The sequence below is a fragment of the Sturnira hondurensis genome, unplaced genomic scaffold (genome assembly GCF_014824575.4).
Source record: "Sturnira hondurensis isolate 20B ecotype Veracruz unplaced genomic scaffold, ASM1482457v3 Scaffold0003681, whole genome shotgun sequence".
NCBI lineage: Eukaryota > Metazoa > Chordata > Mammalia > Chiroptera > Phyllostomidae > Sturnira > Sturnira hondurensis.
In genome coordinates this window covers 928,059-950,494 of record NW_028076312.1, presented here as the reverse complement: position 1 = coordinate 950,494, position 22,436 = coordinate 928,059, and the positions used below count along the sequence as shown (strand labels likewise).

Genomic DNA, 22,436 nt, shown 5'->3' with positions numbered 1-22,436 from the left:
TGCATAATCTTTGATTTTGTTATGAATGCACCGTAAGTTTGGCATATGTGTGTATAACTGCAAGTCAAAAGACAGAATTGGAATTAGAATCTCTGAAAGGTTTTTACTAAAATATAAATGTATAATGGCTTAAAATTCACATTTACATAGTGTTACTGTTAGTCATTGTAAATCAGTAGTTGCATTTTTAGAGTCACTAAATCTTTAACGCTCATTATCATTCCATAGTGCAAAATAAATAGTGCTTCCTGCCAGTCTCATGTAGGATTTACCACCTAGTGATTGAATTAGGGAAATAAAATTCCTAGGTAAGTCCATGTACAACAATATAAATTATAGTTATTTTTACACCATTTCTACCTCAGAAGAATATATCAGCTCTGTTCCATGAGTAAGATATGAATGATACATAGACTTTGGGGAAGGCTATTTGTTTACTAACTAGGCATTTGTAGAGTGTCCATTGTGTGTGAGACACTATGCTAGAGAGACAAAAGTGATTAACGTGCTATACTTGTCTCCTCCTAGCTTATATAAGAATGGAGGGACTCTACAATGACACTGTTGTGATATTCTGTAATCCATACAGTTCTTGTTGATAGCAGGGGTTGCTCAACAAAAGGGATAGTGTGGCATGGCTTTGTATTTAGAGAAGTAGTGGAAGATGAAGTTAGAGAGGGAGGCCGGGGTCATCCCCATACTCATACTCTATTGTCATGGGAGTTTGAACTTGACCTTGTGAAAAATATGGAGTCATTTGATGGCAATACATAGAGGAATGATATATGAATATAAATATATATCATCTATATCTATATTATATCTGCATCTATGCAATGTCATAGTAATGGCATATTGTGTGTGGGATTCCTTAAGCAAGGAGACATGTTGGAAGCTACAGAAACCTTTATGGAAAATGATGGAAACCTGCATTAAGAAAAGAACAAGTAAATACGCAGGGAAAATGAACTTTTTGAAATGTGATTCAACAAATATTGGAATAACGCCAATTTTCAGGCTTGCGAGTAAAGGTAGTGCCATTAAGATCATGAATTCAAAAAGTGAAATTAATTTGGGTGAAAGATAAGAAAGAAATATTTAGTGTTAGATAGTGAGGCACCTTAGAAATGGAACATCTAAGTAGAGTTAGACAAAGAAAGCATATGAGACCAATCCAGAAAAAGTCCAGCTGTTGTTAATATAATGAGAACAGTTTGTGCTATCAGTGTAACCTGGCATCCAAGGAGAGTGGACTGGAATGCACATGTGTGAACAATGATGACTTCACTGTACTAGTCAGTGGGGGTGATGGATGCCATTGAGTGAGCATGTGTACTGTGTGGCCATCACATTCAAAATGAGCAGGTAGAGCAGCGACAAAAATCTACAACAAATTTTATGTTAAGCTTGACCATTCCTTTGCAGAAACTTTTCAGATGATGCAGGAGGCCGCCGCTATGAGCAACTGGTGATTGGCAGCTTCATCACCACAATGTACCTGGTCATGCATCATGTCTCTTGCATAGTTTTTTTGTGAAACATCAAATCACCTAGGTGACTCTGCCCTCATACAGCCCAGATTCTGCACCTTGTGACTTGTGACATTTACCAAAACTAAAATCACCTTTGAAAGAGAAGAGCTTTCAGACTGTTAGTGAGGTTCAGGAAAATGCAATGGAGCAGCGAATGGCGATTGGGAGAACTGTGTGAAGTCTCCAGGTGCCTACTTTGAAGGAGACTGAGGTGTCATTGTTTTATGTACAATACTTCTTGTATCCTGTATCTTCTTCAGTAAATGTCTCTATTCTTCGTATTTTATGACTGGACACCTTCTCAAGGAACTTCATAGACTTGCAGGGGTGCCCAGCCTTTTGGCACCTCTGTGCCATATTGGGAGAAGAGTTGTCTTGGGCCACACATTCAATACATCGTAACATGTGGTCACACACACAAAAAATCTCATAATGTTTTAAGGAAATTTACGATTTTGTGTTGGGCCACATTCACAGTCATCCTGGGCCTGGGTTTGCAGGCCACAGGTTGGACAACACTTTAGGGTACACCTTAGACATGGACAAAAATGCTACAGGTTTAGATGTGGAACATTGCAAAGAAGGGCAATTATAGACTCTGGATAAGTTTAATTTCTAAGGGACAGGTCTGTGTTTATAGACTTCTGATGACTAAGTTCAATTGAGTGACAATGCCCAGAAAGGCCAGAGAAATGGAGGGCTAACATCGGATCATCTTGTTATAAATTAGACTTTGGTAAATGTGGAAAAAGTATTAAATACTTTGTATTATTATTGATACATAAAGTTGGTAGTGAAATCTACAACAAATGAATAAGAGGCAAAAACATTCTGTTGTGCAGATTTAAAGACAGTGACCTGTTATCTTACCCTGTGCTGCTCAAAGCCACTTTTAAAGAATTGATGGACTTTTGTCATGGGTTATGGCAATAGTTTACATTAAGTAGAGTGCATAGAGCTGTGCAGGTAATACACCATGTAGGATGTAGTGCAGCTGGACAGGTTGTATCCAGTCATTCCTAACTGACACCCACATTCACATGCACTGGGACTCGTCTTCATATGTCCTCTCTGGTTTTCTTACAGTAGAGTTAAGGTAAAGGTTCCTTATATATTGTACTCATGTCCTTACCAAAAGGGGAAACATGAAATGAAGAGGGAGCCAAAAAGTTACATGTTTAACTAAAAAAAAGACATAAGCTTATTTCTATGTATATATGAAGTGGTGAGCTTATCTATATATCAAATGTATAACTATATATACCCTTCAGTGCCACCTAATTAATTCATCTGGGTTATATTCTTGATACTTTGCTTTTGAATGTCTGACCCTGCTCTGTTTAGTCACAACTGCATCTTTCTTTAAAATTCAAAGATAAGGAGGATCATTGAATCATGTATTAACAAAAAGAAAATAAATATTGAAGATGATACTATTAATAGCAAATACCTTGAGTAACTCAAAGTAGAAGTTAGTTATTTTATTGGGAGTCTTCATGACATCAGAAGTCACCAAGCCACACGCATCATCCTCATCAATATCCAGACAGTGAACTTCAGTTAGCTGAGATGTAATCACTTTAGGCACGAGCTTGCGTTTGCATCTGGTGATGTAAAGCATGCAAATGCCAATCGGATGGGGCAGAAGTATTAGGCCTGACCCCTTAGCCACTAATGCAAATAATGTATCCTTGCTACAACAAAGTTTTGTATCGTCATTGAGGAATGTGCACAGGTAAAACCAGGGAGGACAGATACCAATAATTACCCGTACTGTCAGCCCACAAAACGAATTAGAAAACCTTTGATATTTCCTGAGTCCATAACTCCAGTTGATAAGAGTAGGAATTGCTAATTTAGTAAATCTGTGGGAAACAGGGCCGCTAGTTAGAGAAGCTGCTCCCTGACTGACTAGCCTTGTCCAGTACTGCTTCGGCACCTGCGCTGACAGAGGGGTCTCTTGTCTCGTCATTACAGTGCGGTTTTCAGAACCTTCCTGTGCTTTCAGCTGGCTGTCTCTTCATTTCAGTCACCCCCTCTCTGAATATTTTTGAATTTGCCACACTTTTATGTGATTATAATAGTGTTAAACAGAAGTTGTAATTTATTGTGGAGCATTATTTTACATGCAATATATAATCGATACTTTTTAGATCTTTGCATTATTGCATAACAAGCTTTTTCAAAATGAGTCATTGGGTGACTTTTTATTAAATTGTACTTATTAATTTAACAGCATTAAACTTAGGATAAATAGCTGAGCTAAGTGTTGCAATTTCAATTACAAAAATGTGTGCTTATTCTTAGTTTTGGAAGCTCACCAGCAAGAGAATGTATTAGGCAGGGAGTGCAACCAGACACGTTATCAATTCAGCAATTTCCAGCCGGTCAAATATATTTTCGGGCTAATTTAAACTATGTAAGACTTACTCTTGGTTCCTACTTCATAATGTTTACACAATTATCTATTTTAAGTAAAAGCCATTGTGTAAGAGAGATATAATCCAAAAGTCATTGAAATTCTCCTATCTATCAATTTTGGCATCTACATTGCTAAGTGAGATTAATTAATACAGGTTATAAAGCATTCATTTTCAAATAAAACTGCTAGTGGAGATGGCCTTACTTTTCAAACCTAGATTGATTTTACTGGCAAATGTCCAGTTCATTGACTTTTGTCATATTTCAATTAATTGTTTATATTTTTGCATCCAATAGAATTTAAAAAGATATCATAACCATTTTCTGCCAATAGTGAGCTGACCTGCTTTAATACCATTAGGGAAATAAACAGCTGTATTTTACCAGCTACACATGAACAATAGCTAGATACTATGTGAGTGATCCCATGGCCTCCTTGAATGCTGCTTGGGTTTTGATTAGCATCTGTTCGGGCTCCTGGGTGCTATGGGGGCCACCAGAGGATGGTTTCTGGAGAAACAGGAGGGTGTGCCACTCAGCTGTGTTTGGAAATGCAGAAATGAACACAAAATAAAATAAAAAGCATACAGTTAGTTATTGTTAGTGTTCTTGCACTTCCTTCTAGGTGCACATTTATATATGTGTGTGTGTTTAGGTATATCACATATAAGGACTCTATATTATATGGGTATATTTTGTCTGTAAGTATTCTTTGTGAATATAATAATTATCAGCTAAATAGTGTCTCATTGCCTTGATGCATGCTGTTCTCAAATTCAATTAATCCTTTTTTATTGGAATTTAGGAGTTTTAAGAACCTCACTATAATAAATAATGGTCCATAGATATACACACATCCTAACACATTGGCCTGAGTATTTTCTTAGAACACATTTTTAGAAATAGACTTGCTAATAGAAGGTATTCAATTATTTTTAATATGTTTGGTATGTAAGACCAAATTTATTTAGAGAAAGTTTATATCAATTCATATTATCACAGTGTATGAGAATGCCTGTATCAATGCCCTTCACCAATTTCCTCATTGAAAAATGTAGTTTACCAATGTTCAAATAAATAACATGTCATTTGTTATTTTTTGTATTCATTAATTATTAGTGAGATTGAATGTTTTTACCTGTTTACTAACTACTTTATGGGTGACTTGTATATCTGTAACCTCTGTACCTTTTTTTCTACAGAGTTAATTTTTTTATGATTTATTTTAAAATCTCTTTATATATAATTGCATTACTACTTTAACATACCAACATTTTCCTTGCAATTTTTATGTTTAAAAATATATAATCAAATATTACTTTCTTCACAATTTCTTCCTTAATATTATGATTAGAAAGGGCTTTCATATTTCAAGATCATATAACTATTTAGTTATATGTACTTTCTATTTCTTTTATGATTTCCTTTTTTTTTTTAAATGTGGAACTCAACTCTGTCTGGAATTAATTTAGGATCAGGATAAGATGCAGTAGTCCACCATTTCCTCCCGAGTAGTTAAACCATTTTCACAGCTTCCATTGGATAATCCACGTTGAGTCTTCTGGAGACTTCAGTCGTCAAAAACGTGGAGGCAAACCTCCAACAGTGCTGGTGACTTGGGGGTCGCCCCAGAGACAGAGACGTGCATTAGAAACCTACTGAGAGACACTAGAGATCTATTTGTCATTCCCTATGTCTTTAGATCGAGCAGATTTTTGTCTGTTCTATTAGTTTGTGGAACAAATAAGCAGATTAGTCTAGAAACGTATTTTAAAAATATAATGAACTAGAGGATTTCCCAGCGATAGTTAACTGAGGGTACATTTTATTTTGTTAGCCTTTTTGCTTTAGCTTAATATAATGTGGGTCAGAGAATGACTCAGTGATGTCTTTAAAATGTATTAAAACTACGTTGCTTGATATAATCATATAGAGTAGAAACTTTTAAGAATTATTAGATACTCTAGGTGTATTACATCAAACTTCTTTCCTGTCTCTTTTTAACATTTTTTAAAAATTTATTTTTATTGTATTTTTCTGTTAATACAAATGAAAATAACATTTTCCGGTATAATTCTTCTCATGGCAATCTAAGGCCACAATAATGTAAACAAGCATAAAGGTTAAGAAATTGAACAAGCACAAGGAAGTCTTTTTTTGACTCACTGTCATTTTCATGCTTAGACTGTAAATGTCAGTTAGCTCAATCAAGTCTTGTTGATAATGTCAGCTGCCTGTCATTCCCAGGTAGTGATGCATGCTGTTTGTCAGTAGGCAGTGGACCACTGAGTGAGGAATGGAGTCATGAGGGCGCAGAGCCTGAACCCAACTTTTCTGTTTCTGGTAATTTCCTTTTCACATGGGGACTTAGGACAAGGAGAGAACAACCACATTAAAATTTGTTTTAATGTAGTCATTTAAGTCAGTGTCTATCTGAAAACATTTATCTTTAACCTTGTATTTTTAAAGAAATGGCCAATGATTAATCATCATCGTTTCCCAGCAGTACTGTCAGTATGAACAGTATTAGCTGCTGCAAGAGATAAGCCCCGAAACCTCATGTGCTTTTGCAGCAAAGGTTCATTCTTAACCTGGTGGTGGTGTGACTCCGCTGTGTGGCTGTCTTCTGCTGAGTGACTCAGGAATATGGGCAGCCACCTTGTAGCTACACCGTCCAGGACATAGTGCTCTAAAGTCATTGTGGTGGAGGAGGAGAAATGCTGAGCAAAGTTGGGATGTTTAATGGTTAAGACTGGCTTACATTATTTCTATTCACACTCTGCTTTTAGAATCCAATCACTTTAACTTAGTTTAACTGCAAGGGAAACTGGGAAATGTAGAAGAGGTCTTAATAATCTCTGTTACACATACTAAACTTGTTTTATTTTGAGTTGTCATTTAAATCTAGGCTTTTAACTACATATGTAATTAAACCATGGTTTGAAAATACTAGCTCTATACAAATTGACAACATTTAATATGTTCAGGGTTAGTTTCCTTACATACATTACTTTACTTGAGAACAAGTAAAAATAATGCATACATTATTTGGTAAAATGTGGTAAAATATTCAAAGGGTAAAGGAAGGTATGATATAAAAATAATTAATTATCTTTCCATTGGCCAGATCATTTATTACATCCATTGATGACCACTGTAAAGATTTTCTGTTTTCTAAAAGTATATACACATATATAAACATTTATATATGTAGGTCCTTTTTATTTTATAAAAATGGAATAATTTTGTTTCTATCCTATCCTGTATATTTGTCTTTAAAGTTGATAACATTTATAGGATAATTCTCTATAAGTACATATACATTCAGAGTGATACTCAAAATATTTAACAACCATTGTAGTATGGGCACCGGCCAATACATTGTGGATGTAATCAGTGTGTATTCTGAATGTACGGTGGGAAGAAGGTCCTGGAGGCCCAGGTCTGCCAGGACCTCCCTGAACTATGACACGGGGGTGAGTAAATCAGGGGCGGGGTGCATGCCCAAAGAAGGGCCTGGGTGGTGGGAGTCAGAGGGACACAGAGAATGTGCTCAGGATAGTGGCTGTTTTCCGAGCAGTATGTCTTTGTTATTTTGACAACCAAAAAGAGCATGCTGGTGCACTAGGGTTATATCAACCCTGTATACACCTCATTCTATTTAATGTCGTCTATAATAATAGTACTATAATTTAAAAATCAATATATGGATGCACTATTAGATTATTTTAATATCTAATATTATAAAATGCTGTAGATTAGGAAATTATTGATACTTTTATCTACTCCATTTCAGTAGTTTTATTGCTCATTTTTTAACCTTAATATCTTCTGCATAGTTCTACTCCAGCATTTATCATCGATGTGTATTTTTACTTATGCTATTTCTTCACAAGACTGAGTACTTGGAACAGAAGGGGTGTATTCTAATTGTATTTGTGGTCTGTGGCCCAGTACTAACATCATGGCTGACACAGAGTAGACATGCAAGTGTTCAGTGAATGCTTCAGTGAATGATTTTGAATTTTCTAAATTGGTCTGGGTAGTTCCCATGAATGTTAGCTCAATGGAAAGCAAAGAACAAGATGGAGAAGCAGACGTGAGTCCAGTGGCATGGATAGAGGGTCTGGGGGAAACCTGGTTACCCAAGAAACTTAGGGGTGTGGAGACTAAATTGATAGTTGGCTTCTCAATCAGGATAACACAGGAGATGTCTGGTGTATCACTGAGGTGGAGAGAAAGGTACCCTTCAGTCCTTTCATTCTTTTAATACAAACAGCAAGACTATATGTAATCCCGACTGGTCAGTGAAGCCAGAATTCTTTTTGTTATTGATCCTGGGACAAATAGAGATAGCTATCAGTCAGCTCGATTTGGGACTTCTGACAGGTGAGATCATGTTCATGCCTGCTTTAACCAATATCCCAGGAGAATATTAAGTGTGGAATTTGATTAAGATAGAATATGTTATAATAAATAAATCATAAAATAACAATAAATTTACTAAGTGTTTGAAATTAACATGTGGCACTAATTGCAGCAATAATAAAAATATCCATAGAAATAGCTAATGTTTGTTAAAGGTTTATTAAGTGCAAGCATGAGATGAGGGCTTTACTGAGATTATCTCACTTCATTCTCCACAACAACTTATGGATCAGGTATGATATTGGTTGTAATTTACAGATAGGAAAATACAGCTCAGAAAGTTTGTTTAAAAGCTTGGGTAAATTTACATACTGGGATGCAGTAGAGCTGAGTCACTAGGGAAAGCCAGGATTTCCATCTTGACTTTTATTTCACACGTGAAGCTTTAAAATAAATGTCAGTGCCTCACCCTCATAAATTATTACTTAATTAGTCTGGTTGGAGGAACCCAGTGGTATTGGTATTTTTTTAAAAAGCTGCCTGGTGATTTTAGTGTGTAGTCAGAGTTGCAAAACACTAACCTATCACAGCATATTATTGAGAGCTTAGCTTGGTCCTCCAGTTGTACCTTATCAGTACAAAGAAATGGTAATGATTCTGTAGTTTGGAAGAACTGTTTAAGACTTACTGTCCTCCTTCTATTCACTACGCATTTCCTTACATACGCACACCATACTCACCTTACCGATCCTGCCTGCACGTTTATTGGCTTTTGCCTGCTGGACTGTTTCAGTCCATAGGCTGGGTGATGTAAGAGGCCTTCTGCTTTCCATCCACCAATACATTCATGTTTAGATAGGGTTACTGTTAGTAGGCCTTTGCCGATCTTGTATATCATCGTTTAAATAGTTGTTCAGTTATAATTATATTTCCTATATTCTTATCACCTACACTATAATAGGTTGTAGTTGATTAGGTTTTATCAAACCTGGTTGATTAGATTTTATTGAATGTCTTTTGTATTCATTTTATATGATTGGTTTAATGGTGCTTGTGGAAATTGCTGTAGAAAGTGAGTTTATGGTTCTAGGTATTTTCATGTCGTCAAAAAATGTATGGCTAGATTCTGATCCACGTTGCTATATTTATCAACATTATAATTTGGCCTCCCTCCATTTGCAACCCAAGCTACATTATTACAATAAAGTATTATCACAACAATAAAAACTGGGCAAAAGGCATACATACGCAGAAAAATAAAGCACAAAAAGAAAGGAGAAATACAGAAAAAAGTTTAACTTAATTTAAGAAACATAAATGCATATAGTTTTATATATGAATTAGCAACAATTTCTCCATTGAGCTCTTACCTTATAGATACAATTTATATGTATTATTTTTATTGGGATTTTGTCTGTATTTTTTAGTGGTATTTTGTAAGAGCTAAAACCAGTTTCTGTTGTAAAATAGACACTCAATAATAAATATTAGTCAAATAATTACTGAATGGACTGTTTTAAATATTATGCATTATTAAATGCATGCCCATGTGTGCATTGAACAAAGATACGGTGAAACACACACAGTAGTAGATGACTGGCAGGAGTCTAAACTCGTGAGATGTTTCTGAAGGACAGTCCGTGTTTGTTAAGTATTTATTTTATTTGAATTATTTATTTATATTTCTAGAACTGTGCTATAAGGATATAATCAGTGAAGTGAAGATTTATAGAAAGAAAATTGTTTATAGAAAAATAGGAATTATAAGGGAAACAAATATACTGACTGTTAAATAAAGTATGGCATTTGTCATTTCTTGGAAGCAGAGTAAATAATGTGAAAATTCAGTAGTACGGTGCTATATGACAACTGGAAGTTACATAACAGCATGATCTCAATTTTGTTAAAATTGAGGCAGGTAAATTATTAAACCAAAATGTTATTAATAATTATATCTGGATAGTGCAAATAAGATTGCTTTTAATTTTTTTGTAATGTTATGAAAAGCATGAAATTTATGTCTGAATATCTATTACTTTGTTAATTAGAAAACATAATTTATTTATACATTTTTCCAGTTCTGCGGATTTATTAAAGAATCTATTGCAATTCAATCTCCATGAGGGCAAGACTTTTTATCTGCTTGGTTGATTGGTAGATTTCCCATGCCTAGAGCCATGTTTGGATAAAGGACCATTATAAATAAATTTTTTTATTGTTGTTCAATTACAGCTGTTCCAATTTTTCCCTACTGCTCTCCCCTGCCCAACCCTCCCCAATTTTTTGATATGCCTCACTCTTTAAAAGTGATTTTAAAGCTTTAAATGTTAGAGGATTGAGTACTTCCTTTTTTGTAGAGTTGAGCAATTAAGTCATCCATCAGTAAGTGTTAATTAAGTGCCCATTTATATCATGTCTTCTGAGATTTCACTGAGGAGAAACTACTTCCTCATGGACTGAACATGATCTTTGCTCTCTATAGTTAGAGTTTGCTTGGTGGTGAGGGAGTTGGCCAGCACATGGCACAGATAGATTCTAATGAATGTGAGATTTAAAATGATTATGACCAAAATCTTTTACTTCCAATAAGTGCATTTAAGGTGGCCCTGTGTCTTCAGATAAAAGAAGAAAATCAGAATTAATCAGTTAGCAATTGCTATTATCTGGTTAACCAATGGAAGTGGTTTTTGTTTGCCATTGATAGAGTACAAATGGAGTATGAGAATAATCACAGATTTTGCTAACATTACTGTTGGTGTTAGAAACGTATTGTAAAAGGACAGTTGCATAGTGAGACGGGCTGTAGTGTGCTTCTTTGTAATTTACTGAGGGAATGATTTCAAATAATTTTTATCATGTAGCATTCAGTTTATACTTGTGCAAGTAAATATGTGCCTTATTTAAAATTTTATCTTTTCAGTGTATTTTCTCAAAAATAAATGAGGAAATGAAGGACTTAAGGTAAGTCCTGAAGTAATATTATAATAATGTTTAAGTTGCAATGTAATATTAACATATGAGAGAATATCAATGTGTACAGTGGCGTGGCTGTTTTACAGGGAGCTCTTGCTTGCTTTATTTTTTTTCTAGGATACAGAATTTCCTACAGATATGCAACCGAATCCAAATCTGTATTCACATAAAGAAAATAATTTTCCAGAAAAACTTGGCTACAGGCTGAAGACCATATTTAAACTTCATGAACTTCCAGTGACCTGGTAGGATTCTTGATGTTTTATTAATGCCTTTGAGACTTCATTGCCATGTCTAAATTGTGGTGCTCCTACAACCATTTATGGTTCAAGTGATTTGCTCTTAGCTTGTTTCCAAATTGCTTATTAGAACAGTGAAAAAATCTGCTTATAGCTGTTGCAAAAATCTTAAGACTAATTGGTTTAGGCACTTGGTGACTGTACGCACTTAAGTGCACTATTGTGCGTATTTATTGGAGAGGTTGCAATTCTGGCTTAAAGCACGAATGATTTTTAGAGAGATTTGTAAGATTTACCTTAAAGATAAGATCTCAGCAACTGTGCGACTCATTTGTTTATTTTACTTACATTTTAACAATATGTGTATATTTTTATCATTAGCAAATCATTAGTTTTATTCATTTTGAGGACCATAGTTTTGTGATCTATACCTAATCGCATTGGTTTAAAGATAAAACTTATTACTTGGTATTTATTACAAAGCATTATTTTATGAATCTGCATATTTATATTCCTGGAAAACATTTTAAATTTTGTGAAATTCTTACTATTATCGAGAACTTTTGAGAAAATGTCATTGTGGAGAATCTATAAATATATATTCTATCATGTAGGTCTGTGGTACATTAAAATATTAGTAAGTTGTCAGTTTTCTTAGATTATCAGGGATATATAATTATGATTATGGTTTAGGTGAGTAATTTGATTTTCTTACCTGAGTTCATATAACCCCAAGTTTGTGTCATCCATTTTCATTAGTGTAAGATTTGTACAAAAATGTATGGGAAATGTTATGCTTCTGTTATGCTTAATGAGGACAATGTCTCAGGGTAAGATGTTAACCAACTGTAAAACCTCACATATATTGATTTACCCGTGGTACTTTTTTTCATTTGCAAAGATTTCTCTGCTCTGGAGGACTATGTACAACCTACTTTCTGATTTGATAAGTTTCATGTAGCAAGAATACTGTCTATGATACCTTACTTTAGAGTGTGGCATGATCTTAACTACCATGATAAAAACTAGTAGGTTAATGAATGGAAAATTCTTCGTAAAGGGAACGATAAAAATGGATCCATTCACACCTTCAGTATTCTACTGTGACTTAGTGCATTTGCATTCACATGCCAGGGTTTTGATAAAAGGCCATGGCATTTTCTTTGATTAAGTAAGTGTTGATTGGAATTCTAAACCATATTACTTGTACAAACTATACCAGTAATGCATCACCTACAATTTTGATTTTGTGGATCTTTTAATCAGAAACAAGAACCTCATGTCACTTGGCAGGTGATCTCCCTGCCTTTCCATAGCATTCATTTTTATGGACAGTGATTTTTCTTGTCACACTAATATTGCATCACCTTGATCAATCTTTGATTACCTTACAACAGCAAACACACTTGGCCTATAAGGAGATTTAGGAACAAACTCCCTTTTTTTTATTTAATAAGGGAAGATATTTTGACATTTTATTGTTTATCGTAATTTCAACAACTGAGATGTACAACTCCCAACAGTATCACTAGTTTCTATACTCTTTTTTATTATTGTTTTCTTTTTTAATTACTTTATTGTTGTTCAATTACAATTGTCTGTATTTTCCCCTCACCACTCCCCCGCAACCCAGCCAAAACCACCTCCCTCCCTTGCTTCCACCCTTTCCCGTGGTTTTGTCCGTGTGTCCTTTATGTAGAAAGAACTCCTTTGACTTGTTGTGATCCTGGACTCTGGCTAGATGAGGGGAGCAGCTTGTGCTGGTCTGGTCTCCACTGAGAGCTCAGAGCAGTGAGCTCAGCTAGTGTGTCTTACAGACAGAATGAGAAAAGTTGGTCAGCCCAACAATTAAGCTACAGGAAGAGCTCGTATAAAATGAAAGTGTGGAGGAGAGAAGAAGGAACCATGTAACTCTTAGTTAAAGACAAAATCTGGATTTTAGATTAGTTAGTTTACAGCTTTTGAAAAGACAGCTGCCCTGATAATTGGTACTGCAACTGAGGGAGGCACTTCTCTGTCCAAGTCTTCATTAGTGAGGCCATTAGGAGAGATGACTCTATTATTATGAACTAGACAGAAGAAAAAATCACTACTAGAAAGAGTAAACACTAATCTTCTAGAGTAATGTACTTTACAGGAAGATTAAGTTATGACTTTGGGACAAATCATTTACTTGGGCCTTTTTTTTAACCTGTTTTTTATTTCCAGTTGTTCTATGTTTCTACTTTCTTATACTGCTATTTTTTTTTGAGGGAGGAAGGCTATTTTTGTTTTTCCTCAACCTATTCTATATTATTTCTTTCTCTTATCTCTTGTTCTATACTACCAACCATTAACTAGCTATTATGTAAAATTTAATTGTAAATTTTTAGTGTTTTTCAAATAATTTTTAAAAATATTGTTGTTCAGTTACAGTTATCTGGCCTTTTCCCCCATCGCTCACTCCTACTCTACCCCCCACTCCTATGGTCAACATCCCCCCATGGTCCCTCCCCATGAGTCCTTTATTCATGGTCCTGTGCTTGCCCCTTCCCCTTCTTTCCCCTGTTATATCCTTCACCCTTCCCCTCTGGTCACTGTCAATTTGGTCTTTATTTCCAAGTCTCTGCTTCTATTTTGCTTGTTTGTTTGTTTTGTTGATTAGGTTCCACTTATAGGTGAGATCATATGGTATTTGCCTTTCACCACCTGACTTACTTCATAATATTTTTAAAAAATACCAAATAGCCCTGGCTGCTGTAGCTCAGTGGATTGAGTGCAGGCCTGTGAACCAGAGGATCATGGTTCAGTTCCCAGTCAGGGCACATGCCTGGGTTGCAGGCAATTTCCCAGCAGGGGACACACGAGAGGCAACCATACATTGATATTTCTTTCCCTCTCTCCTTCTCTTCCCCTCTAAAGGTAAATAAATAAAATCTTAAAAAAATACCAAATCTCTATTTTTACATTGAGTATATAACTTTTCCGGTAATGTACAACTATATGACCTATGCATTTGACTAAATTACTTTTTCCCCCTGATAAACATGGCCTAGAAAAATTGCTTTAAACTTAAACATTAAAGTAATTAATTATATTTGTTTAAGTGCAGAATTTATGAATTATATGAACATAAATTTTCTCTAGAAAACCCAATTTATTAAAATTTATTTTTGCTATGTTTTTCTAACATGTTTATAATAAAATATATGAATATAAATATCAGATAATTTAAAAAATCTTAATGTTTACTAATTTACATTTTTATTATGTACAAGTTTATAGGTCAAAGAACCAGAAGAATTTTAAATAAAATTAGTTACAGATAGGCTTAAGATCTGCCTTCAGTAGATGGTCTCCTAATTTTACAGGATTGTTCTTCTCAGCCTAGAAAATGTTCTCCAGTAACTCCCATTACTTAAAAAAACAGAAACAGTCTTTCTTAACCAGACAACCCCCACCAAACCTGTGCGAGTTCCTTAGAACTCGTTCTGCTCACTTTTGCTAAGAGGGTTGGCAAAAGCGCTGACCAAGTCAGCAGCTTCCACTCTTCCTTTCCACTCCCCCCTCCAGTGGAGTTACCTTTTCCTCTGCCCTGAAACTAGTCTTCTCCATCACTTGCCACTTATGTGCCTGCCACCTGTAGTCACTTATGTGCTGCCATTTTCCTTACCTCTCAGCTGCAGTCAGCACCGCCGACCACCCTGTTTTCCTGTCTGACTCCCAGTGTTCCTAGGGTCCTGGCCTTGCTGCTGACTCCCTGGCTGTCCTCCATGGAATCTGCAGTCGGCTGCTCCTCTTCTGCAGCAGGTCTGGTCCATAGATTGCTCCTGGGCTCAGCCTTCCAGCTTCATCTTCTCACACTCTGTACTTTGTCTAGTAGCCTCTTCCAGTCTCAGGCTTTAAATATGGAACATATTTAAATATTTAAATATGGAACATATTTAAATATGTTGCTCATTCCCATGCTGATAACACTACCATTGTCATCTCACCATCTATCTAATAGGCTTCTCCAAATTAGGTCAGGAAGAGCTTTTCTTTCCTCCTAGAAAACCAGATCTTCTCATCTTTCCCATTTTTGCAAAAAAAGAAAATGTGAACTTAGGTGAATTTATTGGAGCTAAAAGCCTAGGAGTCATTTTGATTCCTTTTTTTCCTCAGCCCACAATTCCCACAATTAAATCTGCCAGGAGTTTGATGGGCTCTTCCTTCAGAATATATTCACACTTTCCACTTCCCTCTATATTACCATGGTCGTCTTTCATACTGTAGCCAAAGCCTATTAATTCACTCTGCCTTACCCCACAGTAATGCACTAACTTCACAGTCGCCAAGTGAATCTTTGGAAAATGTAAGTTAGATAAGATTTCCTGCTTTAAGTGCATAATGTCTTCCTCTTGTTTCAAAATGAAATTCAGGTTTCTTACTGTGGCCTGCCAGGCTCTGTCAGCTGAGACTGCCGCCTACCTCTCTTTGCATTGGCCACACGCTCTTCCATCCTCCATTGCCCAGTTTCTTGTGCATGCTGCCTGGAAGGTAGTTGGGTCCATGCCCATATTAGTCCATTCCCTTAGAAGCAGATGCTGGCTTCTGCTAAAGTGGCTAAGTAGATTTTATTTTTTAAAAATATTTTATTAAGTTATTTTTAGAGAGGGGAAGGGAGGAAAAAAGAAAGGGAGAGAACCATCAATGTGTGGTTGCCTGTCACATGTCCCCTACTGGGGACCTGGCCCACAATCCAGGCATGTGCCCTGACTGAGAATCCAACTGGCAACCCTTTGGTTCACAGACTGGCTGGCACTCAATCGAGCCACACCAGCCAGGGCCTAAGTAGACTTAAATGTAAAACAAATTAGACATTATTAAAATGTAATTCTTTTTTACCATAGGTGAATGTAATGATAATTTTTTGGCTGTGAATTTTATATTTTTCAAGAAACCAGTAGCTGTATTTTAAAATGTGAGTTTTTAAATTAAATACTTAATTCTTTCCATGTAATTTATAAAATTTAACCTGTATTTTACAATGAATATTTTTAGTCAGCTTAAATTATATTGTAATTTTATTATATTTATGTCCCCTAAATAAATAAGCAACTATCAGCAAAGAGCACATTTAACTTTTGAATTATCAAAGGTAAAGAACTTATAGTTTCTTGAAGGTTTGAGAAAATTCTCCATAGGAGGATAATAATTATATGCAGATAAAATATTTGTAATCACTACTTATTAGTGGTGAACAGAATAATTTAAAACATTTTCTACAATATAAAGATATTAGCTTTATTTTGTAATTTACTATCTGCTTATTTGGTTGTTTACTGTCAAGGTACTAATGTATACAGTTAGACTCCATTAAATAATGATAATATTTATGTCATTAACTTTTAAAAAGGAAGATGTACATGAATTTACAGTAAATGTAGTCATACATATTAGTGACCTATTTATCTTTTGGGGTGTATTTCATGAATAAATAGATCATCTAATTAGGAGAGTATATCTTTATTATATTTCAGATCGTCTTTAGTGCCCTTGCATGTATCTGTCTTCAGCTTTAAATTAAATTTGTTTAGACTTTCTGGGTTTGTTAAACGGCTCTCATCTTCTAGGTGTTCTGATTTGTTTTTTGGGTCAACTTACAGCTAAGATTATGGAAAGGTCTTTTTGTTGGTCACAGATAATGCAGAAAACGTTTTCAATTCCAGTGTTTCATAGACCCAGACAGAGACCTATAGTTGCCCTTCCAGGTTATAGTGGTTTTTCATTCTATTTTCATTATCTAGATCCATGGTAACAACTTCAGTGACCTTCAAGGAGGCATGTTGGACATGTTAAAATTATATATAGAAATTATGTGCAGTGCCAACAAAATGAAACTATACTTGTCTCTCTTAGGACACAGTTTCAATTTTTGAAAAAAAAGTCTTTCAGTTTTTATATAAAACTTTCCTAGAGTATATTATTATGATAAGACAAGTCAAATTTCCATGGAATGACAATACAATAATAATATTCCAGAAAATACAGGAGGCATCTCTCACTCCTCCTTGTTGCTTAGCTATATGCTATTTCTTATTTCCTACCGTGTAATAGAAAAGGAGATGCAAGTTAAAGGCATAGGTTAAACTTTATAATGCAGAGTGTCAATGAGGATAGGTCAGGACCATTACCAACATACCTCTTTTTTCTCTTTAACAATTTATTTAGTATTTCAGCTACACTGTATTCACACATGTACTTACAATTCAGTTTAAATATGTAGAGACAGAAAGACTTGAAAGACTTGATGAAATACTCGTAATCAGTGGTTCTAGTAATTTTTGCCATTACCTGAGGGGCTGGCCACCTAATCTTGGCAAGACTTTGTCTTTAATCCATGGTAAAGTTGATTCATTTAGAATGGTATCTCATAATCTGTTTTATCCGTGATGTTCACTATTATATAGTGAATGGGTTGTAAATATTGGTACTTGTACTCATAGGTTGAGATCTTAAAACAATTTTGCCATTTTTTTCATATGGCCATGATTAAGGTGATGTTATCATGTTTATTTTATATTATTACATTTTATATCAATAGTATTTTTTAATCAAAGAGTAATAACATTTTTATTAGACTTACACAACATACATAACAATATGCTTCAAATTCAGCTTTAATTTAAAACTACTGACATTATCACAAAGCAATGACTATAGACTCAGCGTACCTCATAAAACAGGACATTTAACATGCATGTCTTGTGAGCACCTCAGACTTAGCAGATGTCAAAGCCAATTAATTCCCTCTTTCCATCATCCCTTTCCTCTCCACTCGCACCTTCTTTTCCCTTTTTTTTTAGTGTTCTCATACATATAAGATGATCTGTGAATCTTATGTCCTCCTTGTGGCTTACTCTCACATTTAGCCAATCATTTAAATCTGTGTATTCTACATCCAAAGTGAGTTGTACAGCCATTCATTTGGCCAAAGTTGATCATTTGCCTTTGAGGCTTCCCCAACAACTCCCCAACTAGTTTCTCTGCCTCCAGTTTCTCAAACACGAATGTATCTTCTACACTAACCCTACACTAACAGTAACTAGAGTTACCTCTTGCATACAGTCAAGGCCCAGTTCTCTCATATTTGGCAACAAGTATAAAATAAGCCACTTACATACTTGCATTTCTAGGTTCCTGACTCTTGCTTGTCTTCCATTCTGTAGGGATTTTCTTCCCCCCCAGTTCCTAGTCATATGCTTTTTAAAGCATTCCTAAGACTATTACTGGATTCCTGAGTTTTCTTTTTTCTCTCACCCATTTGGTCTCCTTGATTTGTTTTTGAGTTCTGACAGCTGAGCAACTTTTAACTCTGACCTTCGTGACCCGGATCCTGGGTTTTTGTGCAGTCACCTTCCAGGTCCCTGCCTCTCCTTGTCCTATACCATTTTCTTGGCAACTATGTTCCAGATTGTTCTTCATTTAAGGAGTAAGGATATACCTGACAAACCTGAAGAATGCTTTTATGGAGAAATTCAACAACAGATATAAATTTAGAATATATTGCTTATTCTGTGATGAATCCATGAATTTAGGACTGTTCAATTGGTGAAGATTATATGAGAAGGAAAATTAGGCATTCTAGATAATTTTGATAGGTAAATGTCCTGGATATGGGTCACAGATTGGTAAAATATTATAAAAATTGTATCCCTTTTTTCAGCTAAATCAACATGAAAGAGGAAGGGCATCGATTTGGTCAAGACCAAGGACATGATTAGGTCATATTGCTAAAACTTGGAGCTAAATGTGAGAGGAGAATAAGTAGTCTAGAATTGGGACAAACTCACCTTTCTGGTTGATTTTCTTAATTCATTAGGTAATTGAATGTTAAATTCCTACCATGTGTCAGACCCTGTTCAAAAGTGGTGAGAAAGGGAGAGAGAGAGAGCGAGGGTGAGCCTTTTGCATTTATGTTTGTCACTGCATCAGTAAGACCTAGACACCCGATTACATACTAATTACATGGGACTAAAAGAAATAGGTGGAGAAGGATTGGCCTTAGGTGGGGCTACAGGGAACAGAGCAAGAGGAATCCATTGGTCAAAACTGGGAATAGAGATTAAATAGTTGGCATTTACTCACAGTGTTCTTTCTGAATATTTTCTTCTGAAGAGGTTATGGGTGTCTGAGTAAGGATGTGAGCCTGCTAGTTCCCAAATAGCTCCAGCTCCTAATCACATCAAGCGATCTGAGAGGGGCAAAGTGTGTTTGAACTGTGTGTGTTGAGGGTATTGAGAAATATGATTTAGGATATGTGATGTAGTCTTTCCCTACACAAACACATGGTAATTCTGGGCAAGAGGAAGAGCACTATCTGGCCTGTGTTCAAGTCTTGGTTCTGCTACCCCGTGACTTTGGTCAAGCTGCTTAACCTGTTTATCCCCATTTCTTTGCATTATCCCACGAACATGGACAAGTTGTTTAACCTCAATTTACTTCTGTTCTGAAAAAAAAGAGAATTATTTTTATACCTACACAACAGGGCTCTTGCTTTGTTTAAGTGAAATAATATTTGTAAATAAGTTAGCACATTGTATATACTAAATGTGTTTATTTAATAATAAATAACTTAAAGGTCTAAGAAGAATGGCTGAATTGTATCATTTCTATTAGGAAATTGCTGCAGCTACAATAAATTTCTTTTTGGTAAGGGGTATTTTATATTTCAAGACAACAGAATTTTATATTTAAAAGTTTTTAGAGTTTACTAAAGAATTTAACCATATGAAGTTTAAAACTTAAAAACATATTTCAGATTTTTTATCTCAGTAGTATAAGGAATTAAGAAATGTCATAACCTTATTCAAAGAAAGAGAGAGAGAGAGACACTGATTGGGACTGAACCTGCAACCTGGGTACGTGCCCTGACCGGGAATGGAACCTGCGACGTCTCGGTCTACAGGATGATGCTCCAATAGCTGGACTGCCTTCTGGCATGGTATCTGGCATCCAAATGTTAGGAAGAAGAAGTTGTTTCTTTTCTTAGGATGTGGGCCCTGGGCCCAGAAGTCCCAGAGTGACGATTTTTGTTGCATTTTATTGATGAGTCACAGACCAACCAAGATTCAAGGGGAGGGATATAGGTACCTTTTGATAGATGGAGTGGAATGTATGCACAGTGAGAGAGGAATTTTTGGGCTATTTTTGGTTGTTATCTACCCTGTCAATGGTGCTGATTTTAATCAGCTACCTTCATTTCAGAATATTTAATCCTTTTTCTTGCTTTCAAGTGCTGTATAGTCTTTTGCAACTGTCGAGTCACTTGTATTCTTAATTATCATGCCCTTCAAGAAGCCTTTCTTGACCCAACAAATTTAAATTACCTTCTCTTCCCGTGGGATCCCCAAAAGTGGTAGTCATTTTTTTATTAAAGCATATACCACAGTTACCCACTTAAATGTCTGAAAATCGGAATGTCCTATTGGTTATCAGCTTCTCTGGGGAAATGACCAGACTTTCCTTACCATCGAATCCTAATGCATAATATAGCTTGTGACACATAGTTGGCATCTAAAATATAGTTGTTGGATAAAGGGATGAATTAGTAAACAAATTTCTAGATAAAGGGCAGTCTGACTAAATCACATGAAGTAGAGATATGCCAAAAAGGGAGGATTTTTAAAGACTTTTCTGACAGAGGTATAAATTACCTAATCTCTCAACCTTAGACATTTTTCCCTAATCACAACCTATGCCTCATAAAGTTTTAATGACATGGATATACTGTATATATGTTTGTGTATTATGGCAGTTTACAGGTCCACAAATCATTATAATATCAAAAAATTTTTCGCCAACCAATTTTTGCGTCTTTACAAGGGGTCAATATTGCTCTCATTGGGAATGTGTGAGTTAGGCAATGGAGGAAGACATTTCAGTGTTGATTCCTTCAAAATGGATAGGGTTTGGGTTTTGGTCTTTGGCTATCTCCTCAGTGTACATCACCATCTAATTTTTACAATTCTTCCTTTTAGTCCTCTTCATTCCAATATAAAAATGTTGCCCTGGCCGGTGTGGGTCAGTGGATCGAGTGCCGGCCTGTGAAGCAAAGTGTTGCCGGTTCTATTCCCAATCAGGGTACATGCCTGGATTTTGGGCCAGGTTCCCAATGGGGCAGCACAAAAGGCAACCACGCATTGATGTTTCTCTCCCTCTCTTTCTCCTTCCCTTCCCTTTTTCCTCACTTGTTTTCTATCTAAAAACAAAATAAATAAAAATATTTTTAAAAATAAATTTTAAAATATCCTGTTAACATTACCTTAAAATGTTCTGAATGACACCAGGTGGCAGAATGTTTGACAATGAAGCAACCATTCCCATTGCTTCTTGTCATCCCTCATCCCCTTCAGGTGCAATTCAGGCCATAATGCTACCCAATATTCTGAAATGAGATTGGATTTTTCATTTGGGAGAAGCCTCATGAGAAAGCTGAGAACCCATTTATGGAAATCGGAGGGATGTGGCTGGGGAAGCTGAGGGACGAAGGCTCCAACAGCCCTTGTTTAGAGGAGCTTTTCCAGTAGTGTCGGGCTGCTCTTAAAAATAAATCATGAGCTGAGAATACTTTTGTGACAAAAAATAAAAGGAAAATTTAAATGCAAGTGAATTAGTAATTTCTTTAAGTTTAAGAATTAAAAAATAAAATGTGGTAATAGAAACATAAAACATCTTTAAGTTCCAGTCAAGGAAAATTTTTAAGAAATAAAATTGAGAGGTATTAAATAAGACCAATCGATAGATTAAATAGTTAAGAGAAGAAACCAGAAAATAGAAAAGTTAACCTACAAGGCTAAAAATAAGAATAGATTTTAGTTAAACAAATGATGACAGTTAGAGGTGTTTTCATTCTGTACCTTATAAACAAAAATATTTGTTA

General features: G+C 35.5%; 1 protein-coding gene across 1 annotated transcript in view; it reads left to right on the top strand.

The window, feature by feature from the left end:
- SPAG16 (sperm associated antigen 16) overlaps window positions 1-22,436 on the top strand; it is a 750,884-nt gene that overhangs the window by 104,744 nt on the left and 623,704 nt on the right. The window contains exon 10 of the mRNA XM_037042002.1: window positions 11,412-11,539. Within this exon, the coding sequence (XP_036897897.1) occupies window positions 11,412-11,539 (128 nt within the window). The remainder of the gene's footprint in view (window positions 1-11,411; window positions 11,540-22,436) is intronic.